Source organism: Gossypium arboreum, chromosome 10 (assembly GCF_025698485.1).
Source record: "Gossypium arboreum isolate Shixiya-1 chromosome 10, ASM2569848v2, whole genome shotgun sequence".
NCBI lineage: Eukaryota > Viridiplantae > Streptophyta > Magnoliopsida > Malvales > Malvaceae > Gossypium > Gossypium arboreum.
Window position 1 is genome coordinate 102,860,423 of NC_069079.1, and position 18,563 is coordinate 102,878,985.

At 35.7% G+C, this 18,563-nt stretch overlaps 1 protein-coding gene and 1 non-coding gene across 2 annotated transcripts; both read left to right on the plus strand.

Moving 5' to 3' along the window:
• The first annotated feature begins 2,765 nt into the window (after positions 1 to 2,765).
• On the plus strand, positions 2,766 to 3,506 carry LOC108488070 (monothiol glutaredoxin-S7-like). Its single transcript, XM_017792386.2, has one exon. The coding sequence runs from the start codon at positions 2,965 to 2,967 to the stop codon at positions 3,271 to 3,273; it is 309 nt and encodes a 102-aa protein (XP_017647875.1). The 5' UTR covers positions 2,766 to 2,964; the 3' UTR covers positions 3,274 to 3,506.
• An 11,679-nt stretch (positions 3,507 to 15,185) lies between these two features.
• On the plus strand, positions 15,186 to 15,288 carry LOC128282759 (small nucleolar RNA R71). The gene has a single exon (XR_008273113.1). It is a non-coding gene; the product is annotated as a small nucleolar RNA R71 (small nucleolar RNA).
• The last annotated feature ends 3,275 nt before the right edge of the window (positions 15,289 to 18,563 follow it).

The window sequence follows — 18,563 nt, forward strand, 5'->3', positions numbered from 1 at the left end:
TTGAGAGAAGGTATAGTTTGGGCGTGTGACAATAATGTTGCAAGGGCCTTTTTCGAGACCGACTGTGCAGGGTTGGTTAACCGGTTTAAATTTCCTAGGGAGGATATCTCGATTTTCGAATTTCGATTGAAGAATATTTTCAATTTATTGGATTCTTCCATCGAGTTTGAGATTGAGTGGTCACTCGCTCGAGTAATAGGGTGGTCGATGGCCTTGGTAAACTTACTATTGACAAACGTTGTACCTTTTCTTTTAATATGGAGTATCCGAGCAATATTCATAGGCTTGTTGTACTCGCTGATGCTTGTTAATATTGAGGTTGTGGCTTTTGAGCCCACTTTGTTCAAAAAAAAAAACTCTCTTAAACAATGTCTATAAAACAAGTGTAAATTATAAAAAAAATAATACTAAAAATACTCGTATAATCAACACAAAACACTCTCCAATAGATGTATATTTATATGCGAATAAGTTGCCTATTTATAGACGCAATATGGTAGCTTCTCTTAGCAGATTTTGTATAGATAAATTCGTCTAAGATAATGACCTCCAATAATTATCACAAGATAAAGCCTTAAAAGCCAAATAAATTTATCAATTTAATCCATAAGATAAAGGCTTAAATGATAAAAATAAGGATAGGCTTTATTCGATAAAGCATTGCGGATCTTCAAGTTTTTACAATCAACCATATTCAGAGAATCATTTGCTTTTGGTGAACATAAACATGGAGATCAAAGTAAAAAATGTCAACACTTAACTATACTTGAATTATCCTAAAGTCATGTCCAGACTGCTATGCAAAGATTTGTATGGATATCTATTTAAAAATGAGAGTGAATAAACAGTAGCAGCTCAAGTAGTTGTTTAAACGAGGGTTAAAATATCATCAATAGATAATTATGATCTCAACAAAAACTTAAGCAACACATATCGTTTATCACTAGTTAACAGAAGACGTCTTAGACAAAGAAATGACCCAAAAATTATGGCTCTTGGCCTTCCAATTGGGTCGCTATATATTATGAGACAACTGTTCCTTTATATTTAAAGTTTGTATATTATATATTATCTATATATCCTTTTTAGGTCATGTGTACCTCCAGGAAGAACATTACCTTGACATGAAAATTACTTATCATAAACAGTATATATTTGTATAAAATACGTTTACTTTACATTATAATATAAACAAACAAGATTCCAAAGGAAAATAAAGTGAAGAAACTTTCCAATTCTTTTGACGACGATGATGGGATTTTCTATATTGAGAATATATTATGTAATCTCGAGTATTCCAGAAATTAAATTAATATGTTTTTATGAATATTTAGAAAGAAATGATGGGAGCAGATGAATTTTAATTAAAATTGAAATTTTATTTTATTTATTTTAAAATATTGTTTTTATTTTATATGAAAAATAAAAATAGATTTATATATATATATATGCATAGAATGGATGTTGTTTGGGACCTCATGACCTTAATTAGGGCATCTATCTATGTTTCCTTCATTTCCTATGTACGGCCGCTTTTATTGAAAAAGAAAAAAGAAAAGAAAACTGCGTGCTAATGAAAGTGTTGATAGAGACTCAAAAATCCCTTTCACACAAAGGAAGTTTCTACATATATATTTTAGTTCAATCTCTTTAAAAATAATAAATTAAAATTTAATATATAGGAAAATTTTACTTTAACCTCCTCATATATCAAAAATATTCTACTTAATCTCTTCAAAAATAATAAAGTTACATTTTATCTATTAAATATTTTATTACTTCAGCCTTGATTTTCAATTGCTTACTGTGGAATCAATGCCATTGTAGCTGTAGCAACAAGCAGACAAACAACAAAAGAAATTAAAAGATCCCAGTTGGATATAAATCCAACTGCTTTTTCTAACTCATTAGATGCCTCCATGATAGGAAAAGCTACAATTAAATTCAAATTAACCTTAACATATGTACATTAAAGCAATATATAGTATAGATTTTAAAGTGTAAACCTTAGTGATTTACTTCAAGTTTTCCCATCAACACTTCCAGTAAATTTATGGATTTTCTAATACAAATAACGCCCCTAAAAAAATTGTAAAATTCTTTGAGTTGTTTGATCCAAATTTATATACTGAATTTTAAAGATTTATGAGGAATTAAAATATGAGGACACAATTGGAGGTAAAACTATTATAAAAGATCATGTACTAAATGTCAAATTGCATTTTGGCTTATTTATTCAAAAAATAAATAAATTAGACCATGTATATTAGATTAAAGAGCAAACGGATCATTCTATTAAAAATTCCATCTGTTTTTAATATTAACAACTGGTCCTTATACATCAATATGACATGAGGTACATGTGATACACCACATGTTAGTCGTTAATTATTTTGTCTGCTACGCTAGTTTTTAACAATACAAATGGATGAAAGTTTTAACAAAAATGACCGATTTGCTCTTTACTCTAATGTATAATGATTAATTTACCCATTTCTTAAATAAAATAGGTAAAACGTAATCTAACTTTTAGTACATAAACTTTCATGATACTTTCACCTACAATTTAATATGAGATGGTAATCCAAAATATTAATGTGTTGCTACAAAGAGAATAACGTTTCACCGTACAAAGGAGACGTATTCCGTATATAAAGAAAGATTCGTGATGGTGCTCTTTCATTTTTCCCATTGCAATGGTGAAAGCTTGTGATCACTTTCATTTATGATATAATCGAACAATTCTTTCATTTTTCTTTCTGCCCTTTCATTTTCCATCAAAAACGAACTTTTTTCTTTCCGACCAAACGCCACGTTCCTCACAAAACCCTATATAAAACCAGTGCCCCTTGAGCATTCAATGCACATCACAACCTCAACAAACAACCTCATATATAGTAACCCTAGCTATCATTTCTTCTACTCTTCCTAGCTATCTTTTGGCATTATTTTCCACATTATCAAATGGAGAGAGTGACAAAGCTGGCATCTGAGAAGTCGGTGGTAATCTTCAGCAAGAGTTCGTGTTGCATGTCCCACACCATCAAAACCCTTTTCTACGACCTCGGGGTTTACCCTGCAGTTCACGAGCTCGATGAGATCCCTGGAGGATGCGAAATCGAACAGACACTCCTAAGGCTCGGTTGTAATCCTTCCGTTCCGGCTGTCTTCATTGGTGGTGAACTTGTTGGTGGAGCTAACAAGATCATGAGTCTTCATCTTAATCGGTCCTTAATCCCAATGCTTAGACAAGTGGGAGCCCTTTGGGTTTAATCTCAAAATTAAATTAACCACTAACATGCATGCTAAGGCACTAATAAAGATGTGATTATAATATAATATATGTAGTCATGAGAATATAGATTTCAGGTCTATTTAACGGTACAATGTATAGAGTACTGCTTTATATGATCTTACTAATTGACGAGTCTTCGTATGTTATCTTTTTGTAATGTGCTAATTATGTTTTTGGAGTATTATATAAAAGTTACGAGTTACATTAACAATGATTTGGAGTCCTTGAACAAGACCTTGTCAGGTTTAGGATGTCCCAACCTGTCAAAAAATGATCACGCACTCTCATGCAAAAGAACAGCTCACGAGAAGCTTAAAGAATGAAGGACAAGCGCAATTATAAAAGAAAGGGTATAATTGTCTTTTAAGGATTCCTTCTACCACTATATCACTATGATATTTCTCTTTTGGCTCTTATCTTTTTCTTTACCTTTGCTGGCTTAAGTATGGGAGAGCTTCTAAAGCATGAACTCCGCCATCCAATAGTTCATCTTGTATTTGCAAACCTTAGGCCATTCAAGCGCAGCCCAATTTAAATAAATTTACTAATTTCAAGCGTAGCCAGCTTTTAAAATCTTTGTTCTCATAACTTATTTAAACATTTTACTTTTAACTGCATGTTGGAGTTGCCAAAAATGCATGGCTCAAACAAACCCAACAAGCAGCAAATCAAAGAGAAAGTCCAATCATATATCCTTTTTTATATACTGAAGGATAGCTTGATTCCCCAAAGTTTTTATCCATTTGTATCACCAGAACTGACCTCTAAAAGCCAACAAATGCAATCTATGGAAAAATATAGTTAAATTATAGCCACTTTAAAATCATGGTATCCGTACCATATATCAATCACTAAGAATCAAACATCATTTCTATTAGATTTTGCAATATTCTAAAAAAGATGTCAAAGAATAAAAAAATAGTTCCAAGAGCCCATAACCAACCTCATGAAAATATTTGTGGAATAATTAACATGATTAAAGAACAAAGCATGTGAAAGTTATGCATAATCCTAAAGGATATTATATATACATATTGTCGGGGCAAATGAAAGGTGTCAAACAAATTTGGGAGAATAATTTTTTTTTCTTTTTTTTCTTTTTTTATAATAGAAAATAAAAATAGAGCAGCAATTTGTACAAGGCCTTGCGTAGAAAATTTTGCATATTACTTTTGTTTGGTTCATTCAAATGAAATAAAGATATAATAGATATAAAGACGTTTGGTTTATTGAATAGAAGACAATAATAATGTTATATACAAGTCGACTCAAACTTGGATATTAATTTCATAAGAACTTAATTTTGCCATTAAGATAAATACATGTAAATTTTATTTTAAAAATTATTTATTAGTGATAATTATATTTGGATTTTTAACAATTTTATATAAATACATGTTAAATATTTAAATTTAAATTTAATATTAATATTTATTTTTATGTATTTTTATTTTTATATTTAATCAACTTTTTCATTATAACATTCTAAATAATAGTAAATAATTTAATTTTTTTATTTTGTTTATATGTATTTGAATATAACATTAATTTTAAGATCAACTTGAGATCTGGGTACTATCAGTTGAAAGTGAAGGAACCCAATGTGCCCAATACTACATTCAAGACTTGGTACGACCATTACAAGTTCCTGGTTATGCCTTTCGATCTTACAAATGCTCCGGCGGTGTTTATGGGTTTAATGAATCGAGTGTTTCAGCCATTCTTCTATCAATTTTTCATGGTGTTCATTAATGACATTTTGGTTTATTCTAAGACTGAGTCTGAGCATGATAAGCATTTAAGGGTGGTTCTGTAAATTCTCCTTGAAAAGAAACTCTTTGCCAAGCTGGGTAAGTGCGAATTTTGGCTAAAAGATGTGAATTTTTTGGGTATATGATATCTGGTAAGGGTATCCATGTGAATCCAAAAAAGATTGAGGCGATTCTGGAATGGAAGAAGCATAAGAATGTTTCAAAGATTCAAAGCTTCCTAGGTTTGGTAGGGTATTATCGGAGATTTGTTAAGTGTTTCTCTTTGATAGATGCTCCATTGACTAAGATATTGAGGAAGAATACACCTTTTAAGTGGTCAAATGAGCAGCAAGCTAGCTTTGAGAAGCTGAAATCCGAGTTGACTCAAGCTCCAGTTTTGATTCAGTCGGAATCTAGAAGGACTACATTGTGTATAGTGATGCATCCCATATTGGTCTAGATTGTGTGTTGATGCAAGAGGGTAAGGTGGTAGATCATGCTTCAAGGTAACTTAAGCCACATCAGAGCAATTATCCGACTTATAATTTGGAGTTGGCGGCTGTAGTGTTCACTTTGAAAATTTGGAGGCATTACCTTTATGGTGAGAAGTGTTCTATCTATATGGATCATAGGAGTCTCAAATATCTCCTCACCTAAAAGGAGTTAAACTTGAGACAGCAGAGATGGATTGAGTTGTTGAAAGATTATGACTGCACTATTGAATATCATCCTGGTAAAGCCAATGTTGTGGTCGATGCTCTAAGTAGAAGATTGATGATTGAGCTTAAGACTATGTTTGCAAGATTGAGTCTGTATAAGGATGGTAGAGTTTTGGTTGAGTCGCAAGTTAAGCCTAATTGGGTTAGTGATATTAAACTTAAGCAACCTTTGGATGAAAATTTGATGCCTCGGTTTAAACAGATTAAAAAAGGTGAGACTGAAGATTCCGGGTTGAATTCTGAGGGTATCCTGTGTTTCAGAGGTGGGTACTATGTGCCTAATGATTTGGATTTGAAACAGTCCATCCTACGAGAAGTGCATAGTAGCCTTTGCGCTATGCATCCTAGGGTAATAAAATATACCAAGACTTGAAGGAGTTGTATTGGTGGCCTAGACTAAAACAAGAGGTAACTGGTTTTGTTTCTAAGTGCTTGACTTGCTAGCAAGTAAAGGCTGAGCATCAGTTTCCTTAGGAGCTGTTGCAACAAATTAGAATTTTGTAATGGAAATAGAAGAGAGTCACTATGGACTTTGTTAGTGGGTTGCCCTTGACACCTACTAAGAAGGACTCGGTATGGGTTATTGTTGATAGATTAACCAAGTCGGCTCACTTTCTACCCGTTCACACTAATTATTCCCTACAGAAACTAGGTAAGCTTTATATTTTCAAAATAGTAAGATTGCATGAGGTCCTATGTCGATTATTTCAAATCGAGATTTGCGTTTCACATCTCGATTCTAAAAGAAGCTTTATGAGGTATTAGGAACTAGGTTGGATTTCAGAATGAAATTCCATCCACAAACAGATGGTTAATTCGTGCGAATTATCCAGATTTTTGAGGATATGTTAAGGGGTTGTGTGATCGAGTTTCGGGGTACTTGGGCAGAGCATCTATCATTAGTTGAATTCGCATACAATAATAGTTTTCAATCTAGTATATAGATGGCACCTTACGAGGCTTTGCATGGTCATAAGTGTCTTACTCTTTTATGCTGGACTGAGTTGGGCTGGAGGAAGGTTTTGGTTCTAGAATTAGTTCAAGAGACTGAGGGTACTATCAGACTGATTTAGGATAGACTGAAAGCTATTCGGTAAAAAGAAATTGAGTTTAGTGTCAGCGATCAGGTTTTCCTAAAGGTATCTCCATGGAAAAAAGTATTAAGGTTTGGGAGAAAAAGCAAGTTGAGCCCTAGGATTATTAGACCGTATTGGATACTTAAGGGAATTGGACTGCCGGCCTATTAGCTTGAGTTGTCACCAGAATTAGATCACATTCATGATGTGTTTCATGTGTCAATGTCAAGATGGTATCGATCAGACCCTTCTTTCATTATCCCGATTGAGGAGATTGAGGTTAGATTGGATATGTCCTTTGAGGAGAGCCAATGCAGATTTTGGACAGAGAAGTAAAGATTCTTAGATGAAAACAGATTCCACAGGTTAAAGTTCTTTGGCGAAACCATGGCACCGAGGAAGCCACTTGGGAGCTAGAGGACTTGATCCATTAGCAGTATTCTAATCTGTTCGTATTAGGTAAGTTTCGAGGTCGAAATTTCTTTTAAAAGAAGAAGAGTTGTCAAATTTCTTGTTGATTAAATTGTAGTAATATGACAAGATTGAGTTTGTTGGTTCAGTGGTAAAACCTTAGCATTTCCATTGGTCCTAAGTCTGATTCCCCTCATCAGTTAATTTTACTTTTTTGCCAAATTTTTGTTTATAAAACCAAGGTGTCGCCTATACTAATTAACCTAGGTATAAATAACATTTTTATTTTCTTTTTGTCAATCACTTATTGTTTTTCTTTCTTCCTCCCATTTTTTTTCTAATTTATCCTCTTTTTTCACTATTTTTACCTCCTAAACTTTAAATTTTCCCTCTCTTGTGCCGCCATTTATTATTTTTCTTACCTTTGCTCATTGTTTTCGACATCACGAATTTAATAGAGTAGAGTAAGTGCTTATATTGTCAAATCTTCATCGTTTTTTATATTAATTAATGTTGTGACTGATGCATGATATTCGTGACAGGTTTTAAAGATTTATGAATGAATCGCTCTTGAGACTAACTTATTATCACGATTAAGGCAAGTGTACCTATCGAACAGTAGTATAGTTCAGCAAGACCGGATTGTCGAACCCAAAGGAACTACGAGTACTAGTATTTACTTCCTTTTTATTATCTAGCCTAAAAATTAAGAGGTTTGGTTGTCTAAACTAATTATTAACTAAGAATGCACAAAAAGAAAATTTGGGAAAATACTTTTGGGAAAATTCGATTGATTAAGACAATACCTAAGGAAAAATCCACCTAGACTTCACTTGTTATTTGACTCTGAATCAGACGATTTATTCATTTGACTTGATCCGTTAAAATCCTTAAGTTATATTATTAACTCTCTCGAGACTAATAACGTCTAACCCTAGGTTGAATAATTGAAATCTCTTTCTAATTAACACCCTAGAATTGCATTAACTCGATCTATAGATTCCCTTATTAGGTTTCACCCTAATCCGGCAAAATCTTATCACCTTATCTCTAGGCGTACAATCAACTCCGCTTAATTATGACAAATTTACTCTTAAACAAGGTCTATTCCTCCTATGAATAAGAGCTTAACTTGAATCAATATCCTGGAATATCAAAACAAGAATTAAGAACACATAATTAAGAACAAGTCAAATATTTATCATACAATTCAGATAATAATAACAAGATCCGTCTGAGGTTTCATTCCCCTTAGGTATGTAGAGGGTTTAGTTCATACTTATGAAAGAAAACATCTCAAAAGCATAAAGATAACAAAACATAAGAAAACCCAAAACTATTGAAGGAACTTGAAGGGAGATCTTCAGTCTTGATGATGAATCTGGCTTCTGAGATGGATCAATCTACTTTCCTTGAGTAATTCCTTGCTTCCTACTCTGCGTCTCCCTTCTAAGTGCCACCTCAGGTGTTTAAATAGCCTTTAGAATACCTAAGAGCCCCCAAAATTGGCCTTTTTCGAATAGGGTTATACTTGGGTTCGGCAGGGACACGCCCGTGTGACACGCCCATGTGACACGCCTGTGTGACACGCTCGTGTGCGATTACTATAGCCCGTGGTCAAGGCTGTTGAACAGGCACGGGTGTGTAGTATATCCGTGTAAGTCGTGCTTCAATCCTGCCAAAGGGACACGGCCGTGTGACACGCCCATGTGAGAAAGTCCAGGCCGTGTTGATTTCTCACGTACGTCCATTTTCTCCGTTTTCTGCCCATTTCTCACTCTTTTTACTCTCCTATGCTCTCCTAAGTATAAAACATGAAATTAAAGGATTAAGAACATCGAATTCACCAAATCTAAGGAGAAACCATTCATAAATAGGCTAAGCATAGGATAAAAATATGTATAAATTACGATTTATCAAATACCCCCACACTTAAGCATTTGCTTGTCCTCAAGCAAAAATCCTCAACTCATAATCAAAATAAATTCTTCTCAATTTTTAATCCCTATCAATAATATCTCAAAATAATCCATAAGTACTCATACATTAAAAATTCAACTAAAAATACATCAAAGTTTCAAACATTCCAAGTTGAGCATTTTATCAAGAAAACATAGGTGTCTCCCCTCATCTAAGTGATTACCTTTGATCAAAATATCACAGAGTTTAACATCCTCACTAAAGATTCACTCAAATCACACAAGGTGTTTAAGGACATCAATAAAAGCACTCATTAGTCAATATGAAAAGTTATTACCATAGGCTTGCTTGAAAATCAAATCTCCACCACTATATATTGAGCTGATACATCAATCAAAAAGGTCTTTTAGAGGGTTGTAACGTGGCTTTGGTTAGAGGTATAATCACAAGCTGAAAGAATATGTTAGAATTGAGATTGAATTGAAAAATTACCTAGCTAGAAAAATAACTAGTCATCAGTTGAATACAAGTGAGCTTCTTCTCAGAATATGGAATTAACACTCAGGCTCAAAAATGACGAATTACTACTAATATGTATGTAAGTATTTTTTTTAAGAACAAGTCAAAAATTTAGAAGAACAAAACATAACTAAGAAATTTTTTCAAATCAAACCTCGACAAAAATAGAGATCAAATTAGGGGATTTCAACAATAATGGGTTATAGGTTAATATTGAGGGTAAATCAATTAATGGATTTGTTAGGCTCAAAAGGGGTTCACTAAGGGTTAATTATGGAGGTAGGCTTTTATGGAGTGAGTGGGTTAAACCTAAGTGCCTTTATCATCTTGACATATCAAATCAAATGGTGTGGTCTTGACATGCATAATCAAGCAAGTTCTAGAATAACAAATCAAAATTGACGCACTCATGATGAAAGTGAGCATGAAAGGAATAAAATATGCTCTAAAGCTTAAGATCTCACAAAAATTATGGCTTTTTGATGTTCAAACTTGTGAATTTCAACTTAAGATAAAACCTAAACTTAGGAAAACAACCTAAAAGATTTTAATTCTTCAAAAATCAACTTATCATGCTTGATTCCCTAATGTCTTAAAGTTTAAACAATCAATGCATAAATACTTATGTTTTAATTCAAGACATATCAATAAAAATCATAAATTAATCAAAATTCATTCTAATAGTGATATGAGTGATTCACGTGAGAATAAGACAAAATTCAGGGATTTCTAATGATGATATAAAAGACCCCCCACACTTAAGATGTACATTGCCCTCAATGTACAAAGAAAGATATATTGACAAAGATAGATTTTAATCATAAGATAGGGAGAGAAGTGAAACTTCCTGAACGATGAATGAACTCCTTGAATTGGAGTCATGGAGAATAAACGGCCAAAGCAATGATGAGGGTGGAGGAGGATACTCCGGTGGTGGTAGAGGTTGGGTTCCACAAATGCTGTGCCAAAAGAATATTATATCTCATGTTGGCTATGGTTGTGGTCGAGCAGGGTATGGCAGTCGTAGAGAACCTTTCCCAATGGAGTTCCAAGTTCCTAAGTAATAGTGAGTTTTGGAGCTCTTTATAACTGTGATAGAATTAGGAACTTTTTAGGAAATATATAAAAAAGAATAATTACTCGTAATGAAATAGCCGAAATTAAAAATTGTAAAATAATAATTATAAAACCTAATAAAAATAAGCTTAAAGAAAAATAAAAAGTAGTCTTAAAATAGAATAAAAGTAACAACATAAAATAATAAATAAAAGTTTTTAAACATCTTCATCGCTAGATGGTTCGCAAGGTGGAGGTGGCGATGAGATGTGAAAGTGCTGACAAATCTGTTGTAGAGTAGAATCAATGTTATAAAAGCTCTGAAAACACTGCTGTTCGAATCGAGTAAGACGCTCAGAGATGTCAGCGTATGAAGCCGCCGCATGAACTGGACGAGAAGGGGTAGTGGCTGAGACGGTGGGTCCTCATGACGTAGAGGGACATCATCAGTAATGTCCTCTAGATCCTTCTACTTGGTGGACTGGACGAGGAGGTATTGAGGAGGGTAGGTGCCACATCATTTCTCGATCATCCTCATACTTAGCATGCTTGAGATACCCTATGGGGACATCTGGCCGATGAGAGTGAGGGAGGATGATTGGGCTGCTGTATTGAAGAGCCCGAAGTGCCGAGCCAGTCGAGTCACATAAGGCCCGATAGAGATGACCCCTCTCCTATGCCGCTCCGTCTGGTGGTAAATAGTGAGGGCAATAAAGTAGACGAGGTCAATGATGTGCCCATTTGCCATACTCCATAAGAAATAGGCATCATGGGTGGTGACGACGCTGGTGCTCTCTCGTCTCCCTGTCAGAGTGTGAGCCAAGATGGCTTGTAGATACCTCAAGGATGGAGGGAGAGTCGATGCTTTGGAGCGGCTAGGGTCGTAGGTGGCTGAGGTAGGGACGAGGTCCCTCTAGCATTTTGAGGGAGAGTAGTGGATGTGGTGGTAGAAGGTGTTGAGTTCATTATCATCCATGAATTCCTCCGTGTATAGCCCTAGTGCAATCCCGAACTCGGGTACGCTCAACTGGCGTACTAGACCACCAAGGCGGAACTGGACCGTTCTAGGATCATCGAAGTTTGTCATGACAGTCTGAAGATAGAACGTCGAGCAGAGTTCCAATGTAAACTCGAGATACGTCGGCTCGATGATCTCAAAGTAGAGCCCCTGTGGGTCAATCTTTAGGAGGCCTAGAACTGCATCAGCCAATTGAATCTGTTCGAGTGCGGCCCAGTTAATGCAGTGGCTCACACCTAGGGGTTGGGCCCATAATATCTGATATAATTCCTTCTGGGGTCCCAAGAGAACCTAGAGGAACGGGTGTCTAATCTCCATGGTAGGACTCGAGGATGACGCTACTCCTTTCCTCTTCTTCAAGGCGGGAACAGCGGTCTTCTTACCATGTGAGGACGACATTGTACCTGCATTAAAAAATCTAAGTTCAACCAATATGCCCCAAGACTAGTATGGAAAATTAAGGCTAAATATGAATATTTTATGATATTTACGTACGAGATGATACAAACTAAAACCACTAAATATATCAAGTTAGAGGATTATGGAAATAATGAATGAATGCATGTGGGTAAGTATAAATTTCATGGAAACAAGGAAAAATGAAAGAGTATAGCATAATGTAGTAACTAAAATGATAAAAAAAATTATTAAACAAGCATGAGTATTTTAATATTCTAACTATGAATATTAATTCAAAATAGTTCAATATAGCAGAGGAATCATGAAATAAGCAACATATTTAAAGAAAATAGAGAGAAAAGAGTAAACAAACGCAAAAAAAAAAAAGAGCTTGAGGTGTCGGAATCGGTGTTGCAGGCAGCGCACGAGCGTGGGGGGTAGCGCGTGTGAAGTTGCACCGGCTAGGGTTAGGGTTTTTTAGGGAGGGAGATGATGAATAGTGATGGGTTTATATAGATTTTGGAGAACACAGCCGTGGGACACGCCCGTATGGCCTAATTTTTGCCCATGTGTTTCACGAATTTTGAATTTGGGCGCGTCTGACATTTGGACCAATCTCGTGTTTTTTGGGCGTGTGGGTGCACACGGCCGTGTCTTACTTCATTCGCTTCTCCCATGCCCGTATACATAGGTCCACGCTCGTGTTCATTTTGACAGTGTTGACCACGGGTGGATGGCACAGGTGTATCGCACGCCCGTGTTACATTCTCAGTTTCAACTAAGGTTTCGAGGCACGGGCGTGTCTCACGCCCGTGTTGTTTTGGCAGTTTCGCTTACGGTCATGTCGCACGGTCATGGCAACTTATCGCATCTCGTTTTGGGGAAAAAATCTTGCCCTGTTTTCACAAGGCCTAATGCATGCCCATGTGCCTAGCCGTGTGTCTTTTGAAAGTCTGCGTTCCATGATTCAGTTAGTATGTTAGATGTTGAAAACTAAAATTTTAAAGAAATGAACACTGTTAGAGCTCGGGTTGCCTTTTGAGAAGCACTTATTTATAGTCTAAGCTCGACTTACCTCCTTCTGTATGGTCAAGGTGGTGCGAGGAGTTTACACTCCTTATCCCTGCTATCAACTTTATCAACATAAGGTTTAAGGCGGGTATTGTTTACCTTAAATGTGTTGAATTTGGGATGAATTACCTCAACTGTACCATATGGGAAAATACTGAGTACCGTAAGAGGAATTTCTTCATTAGGTTCAGGAGTGGCAATGCGAGGATCTACTGCATCTAGTAGTACTTTCTCTCCAACCTTAAGTTGATTTGGTGAGGTATTGAGCTTGTCCTAGCTCGGTTTCAGTTATCGGGCGTTCTCGGTTTCTATGTCCGCCATTCATCTAGCTCCTCGATTTGTAACCTTCGTTCTTCATAGATAGGTCCTTTTTTGTCGTTTGAACATGGCTAATATGTATTCTTCGAAACTGTTTCCTGCATAGAGGGTGTCACCACATGATCAATACTAGTAGAATGATTTAAACAACCACCTTTAATTTTTGATGTGTTACTCGAATTACGAGCTTGAAGGGTGAATGTTTCGTCTCCCACACGGAGTGTGAGTTCACCTATACCAACATCAATAATGGTTCTAGCAGTCGCTAAAAAGGGTCATCCTAAAATTAAAGGTGCGTTACTATCCTCTTCCATGTCTAGAACAACAAAGTCTATTGGGTATATAAATTTATTGATCTTAACAAGAACATCTTCAATGATACCCCTAGGAAATCTAATGGTTTTATTAGCCAATTGAATACTCATCCTAGTTTGTTTGGGTTTCCCAAGACCTAGCTGTTTAAACATTTTATAAGGCATAACATTAATGCTTGCCCCTAAGTCAGCCAATGCATGATGAAAATCTAAACTACCAATTAAACAAGGAATCGTAAAACTCCCTGGATCCTTTAATTTGTTGGGTAGCTTATTCTGTAATATGGCTAAGCAAACTGCATTCAACTCTACATGCGTCGCCTCATCCAACTTTCATTTATTTGTTAAAAACTCCTTTAAAAACTTGATTACGTTTGGCATCTGCGAAAGAGCTTCAATAAACGGTAAGTTAATATGTAGTTTTTTTAAAAGTTTAAGGAATTTACCAAATTGTTCTTCTGATCAGTCTTTTCTTATCACATTAGGGTATGGCACACGAGGTTTATATTCTATACTCATCGGCTTTGGGTCATTTTGGCCTAACTCATTCTTAGCTTTGTTTACCACCGTTTCTAGCCTTGGTTTTGCAACTAACCCTTCCTCATCTTGAATGGCAATTGCATTGAGTTGCTCCCTTAGGTTAGATTCAGATATCAATTTAGAGAGCTGACCTATCTGAGTTTCGAGCCATTGGATTGACGCTTGTTGATTTTTAAGTGCTGTCTCGATATTCTGAAAACGAGTTTCTGACACTGAGATGAATATTGTTAGCATCTCTTCAAGGTTTGGCTTTTTCTCTTGTTGGTAGGGTGCTTGTTGGAAGCTTGGAGGTGGTGGTTTCTGATTCCCTTGGCCTCCCCATGAAAAATTTGGGTGGTTCCTCGAACCTGCATTGTAAGTATTGCTATAAGGATTGTTTTGAGATCGAGGATTGTTACCCATGTAATTTAACTGCTCGTTCTCCATGTTGTGGCCATAAGGTGGATATTCTGAACTGCTTGATCCACCTCCACTTGCTTTGCACTGCATTACTGGGTGAACCTGTGAAGAACTAAGAAAACCATCAATTTTCTTATTCAAGTGTTCTACCTAATTAGAGAGCATGGTGACCGAATCGACATTATAAACGCCTGCTATTTTTGTTGGCTTTGTCCTCATGACTTGCCACTAATAGTTATTTAGTGACATCTCCTCTATAAATTCATAGGCATCTTCAGGTGTCTTATTATTGATGGTTCTGCCAGCAGCTGCGTCAACCATCTGCCGAGTCGAAGGATTTAGGCCGTTATGAAAGGTTTGAACCTGTAACTAGAGTGGTGACCCAAGGTGAGGGCATTTTCTCAAGAGGTCCTTGTATCTCTCCCATGTATCGTAGAGTGTTTCTAAACCCATCTGCACAAAAGAAGAGATATCATTAGGTAATTTGGCTATTTTAGCCAGCGATAAATATTTTAATAAAAACTTTTTGGTCATTTGTTCCCAAGTAGTGATTGATCATCGTGGCAACGAGTTCAACCACTGTTTAGCCTTATTCTTCAATGAAAAGGGAAACAACCGAAGGCAAATGGCGTCATCAGAAATGCCATTGATTTTAAAAGTGTCGCAAAACTCTAAGAAATTTGCCAAGTGAGCATTGGGATCCTCGTCCTGCAAACCATCAAACTGAACAAATTGCTATATCATTTGAATTGTGTTAGGTTTCAGTTCAAAATTATTTGTAGCTATAGCAGGTCTAACTATACTCGATTCAGTTCCTGTTAAAGAAGGTTTAGCATAATCATACATAGTACACGAAGCAGGATTCTGATTAACAGCAATCACAGGAGGTAGCGAAATTTCTTGGTTTTCAGCTATCTCCTCGGTTGTGGTTGAAGTATCGTCCTCTTGCTCTTCCTCTGTGTATCGTAAGCTTCGCCTTATTTCTCTTCGGTTTCTGTAAACTGAACGATCGAGCTCACCATCAAACGAGAGCAGTTCGGCGGGGTTTCTTACGGTCATAAACTAGAAAAACACGTCGAAGAAAAATAAATGAAGAATTAGAAAAGAAAATAAAAATTTAAATTGCAATAAAAGTAAAATGGCTAAAGTAATAAAAATCGAGTGTTCCTAATATCCTAGTTCCTCAGCAACGGTGCCAAAAACTTGATACATGATATTCATGACAGGTTTTAAAGATTTATGAATGAATCGTTCTTGAGACTAACTTATTATCACGATTAAGCAAGTGTACCTATCGAATAGTAGTATAGCTCAGCAAGACCGAATTGTCAAACCCAAAGGAACTACGAGTACTAGTATTTACTTCATTTTTATTATCTAGCCTAAAAATTAAGAGGTTTGGTTATCTAAACTAATTATTAACTAAGAATGCACAGAAAGAAAATTTGGGAAAATACTTTTGGGAAAATTCGATTGATTAAGACAATACCTAAGGAAAAATCCACCTAGACTTCACTTGTTATTTGGCTCTGAATCAGACGATTTATTCATTTGACTTGATCCGTAGAAATTCTTAAGTTATATTATTATCTCTTTCGAGACTAATAACGTCTAACCCTAGGTTGAATAATTGAAATCTCTTTCTAATTAACACCCTAGAATTGCATTAACTCAATCTATGGATTCCCTTATTAGGTTTCACCTCCGGCAAAATCTTATCACCCTATCTCTAGGCGTGCAATCAACTCCGCTTAATTATGACAAATTTACTCTTAGACAGGGTCTATTCCTCCTCTGAATAAGAGCTTAACTTGAATCAATATCCTGGAATATCAAAACAAGAATTAAGAACACATAATTAAGAACAAGTCAAATATTTATCATATAATTTAGATAATCATAACAAGATCTGTCTTAGGTTTCATTCCCCTTAGGTATGTAGGGGGTTTAGTTCATACTTATGAAAGAAAACATATCAAAAGCATAAAGATAGCAAAACATAAGAAAACCCAAAACTCCTGAAGGAACTTGAAGGGCGATCTTCAGTCTTGATTATGAATCTGGCTTCTGAGATGGATCAATAGGTTTACCTTGAGTAATAACTTGCTTCCTACTCTACATCCCCCTTCTAAGTGCCTCCTCAGGTGTTTAAATAGGCTTTAGAATGCCTAAGAGCCCTCAAAATTGGCCTTTTCCGAATAGGTTTATACTTGGGCTCTGCAGGGACATGCCTGTGTGACACGCCCGTGTGTAATTACTCCAACCAGTGGTCAAGGCTGTTGAACAGGCACGGGCGTGTAGTATACCCATGTAAGTCGTGCTTTAATCCTGCCAAAGGGACACGGTCGTGTGACACACCCGTGTGAGAAAGTCCAAGCCGTATTGATTTCTCACGTGGGTCTATTTTCTCCATTTTCAGCCCGTTTCTCACTCTTTGTACTCTCTTATGCTCTCCTAAGTATAAAACATGAAATTAAAAGATTAGGAGCATCGAATTCACCAAATTTAATAAGAAACCATTCATAAATTGGCTAAGCATGGGATAAAAATATGTATAAATTACAGTTTATCAGTGACCGAACCTCACTACTTTCTTTGTGTTTCATCAATTGAAGATCCAAATCTGGATCCTAAAAATCAACAATAGCTTTTGGAATCCATTGAAATCCATCAAAAGTATTTAAGGTAAGTATGGGTTCTTAGTTACAAGGTATTTTCCACTTTAATCAAACCCTATAGGGGTTTATAGGGACTAACCACTATGAAATTACTTGTTTTGGGTATAGAGTTAGTTAAATTTTTGTGTTAGAGGTTGTCAAAATTGCGATTCAGTGCTTCAGAGTTGTTGTGAAGAGGTGTGAGTTTAAGTGTTTTGGTTGTAAATGATCTCACTGGTAAAAATAATGACAAATCGTGTATGATTTGGGACACACGGTATCCCTACACGAGTGTGCGTGCCACACGGTTGGCCCACACAGTCATGTGCTGCTGTAAATTAGGAACTTGTTAAAAATCACACGGCCACTGTGAGTTACACGACTAGAGCACACGGACGTGTAACATCCCGAATTAGGGTCTAGTCAAAATGGTAGTTTCAAGACCACAAATCTGAAGTAGAAATAATTAATTTATCATTATTATGAGGTTTATGATATAATTGCATGCTTATGTGAAAATTGCATAAAGAAATTTTATGGATAAAGTATCCAATTTGACATTTAGTACTAAATTGCAAAAGTTGCAAAATGTTAGTTCTAGAAGCTTTAAGCATGAAATTTCCATGGACTGTTAATTAGACGTCTTTAAATAGAAATTTTCCCAATTTTTATTTTTATGGACAAAAATGGGCATGAATAGGGAAAATTTGAAAGAAATGCCTTAAAGGCATTTTTGTTATTTGGTTAATAAAAGAATAAAAAGGGAAAAATAAGTCAAAAATTATGTCCATCTTCCTCCTCCTTAGCCGAAATTCTCAAGGAGCCATAGCTAGGGTTTTGTTCATCCTTTCAAGCTCGATTGTAAGTACACCCTAGCCCCGTTTTTAATGTTCTTTATGTTTTTGAGATCCTTGAAGCATGATCTAGCTATTTCTACCATTATTTTGAGCTAGGGTTCATGTTCAAAAACTTACCCATGTGTGACATGCATATATTTTTGTGTCTAATCGAGGAATATGAAAGTTTGATGCATGATAAATATCTTTTACTAAGTGGTTTTTCATGAAAACACCTAAAAATGACCGTTTTTTGTAAAAGTT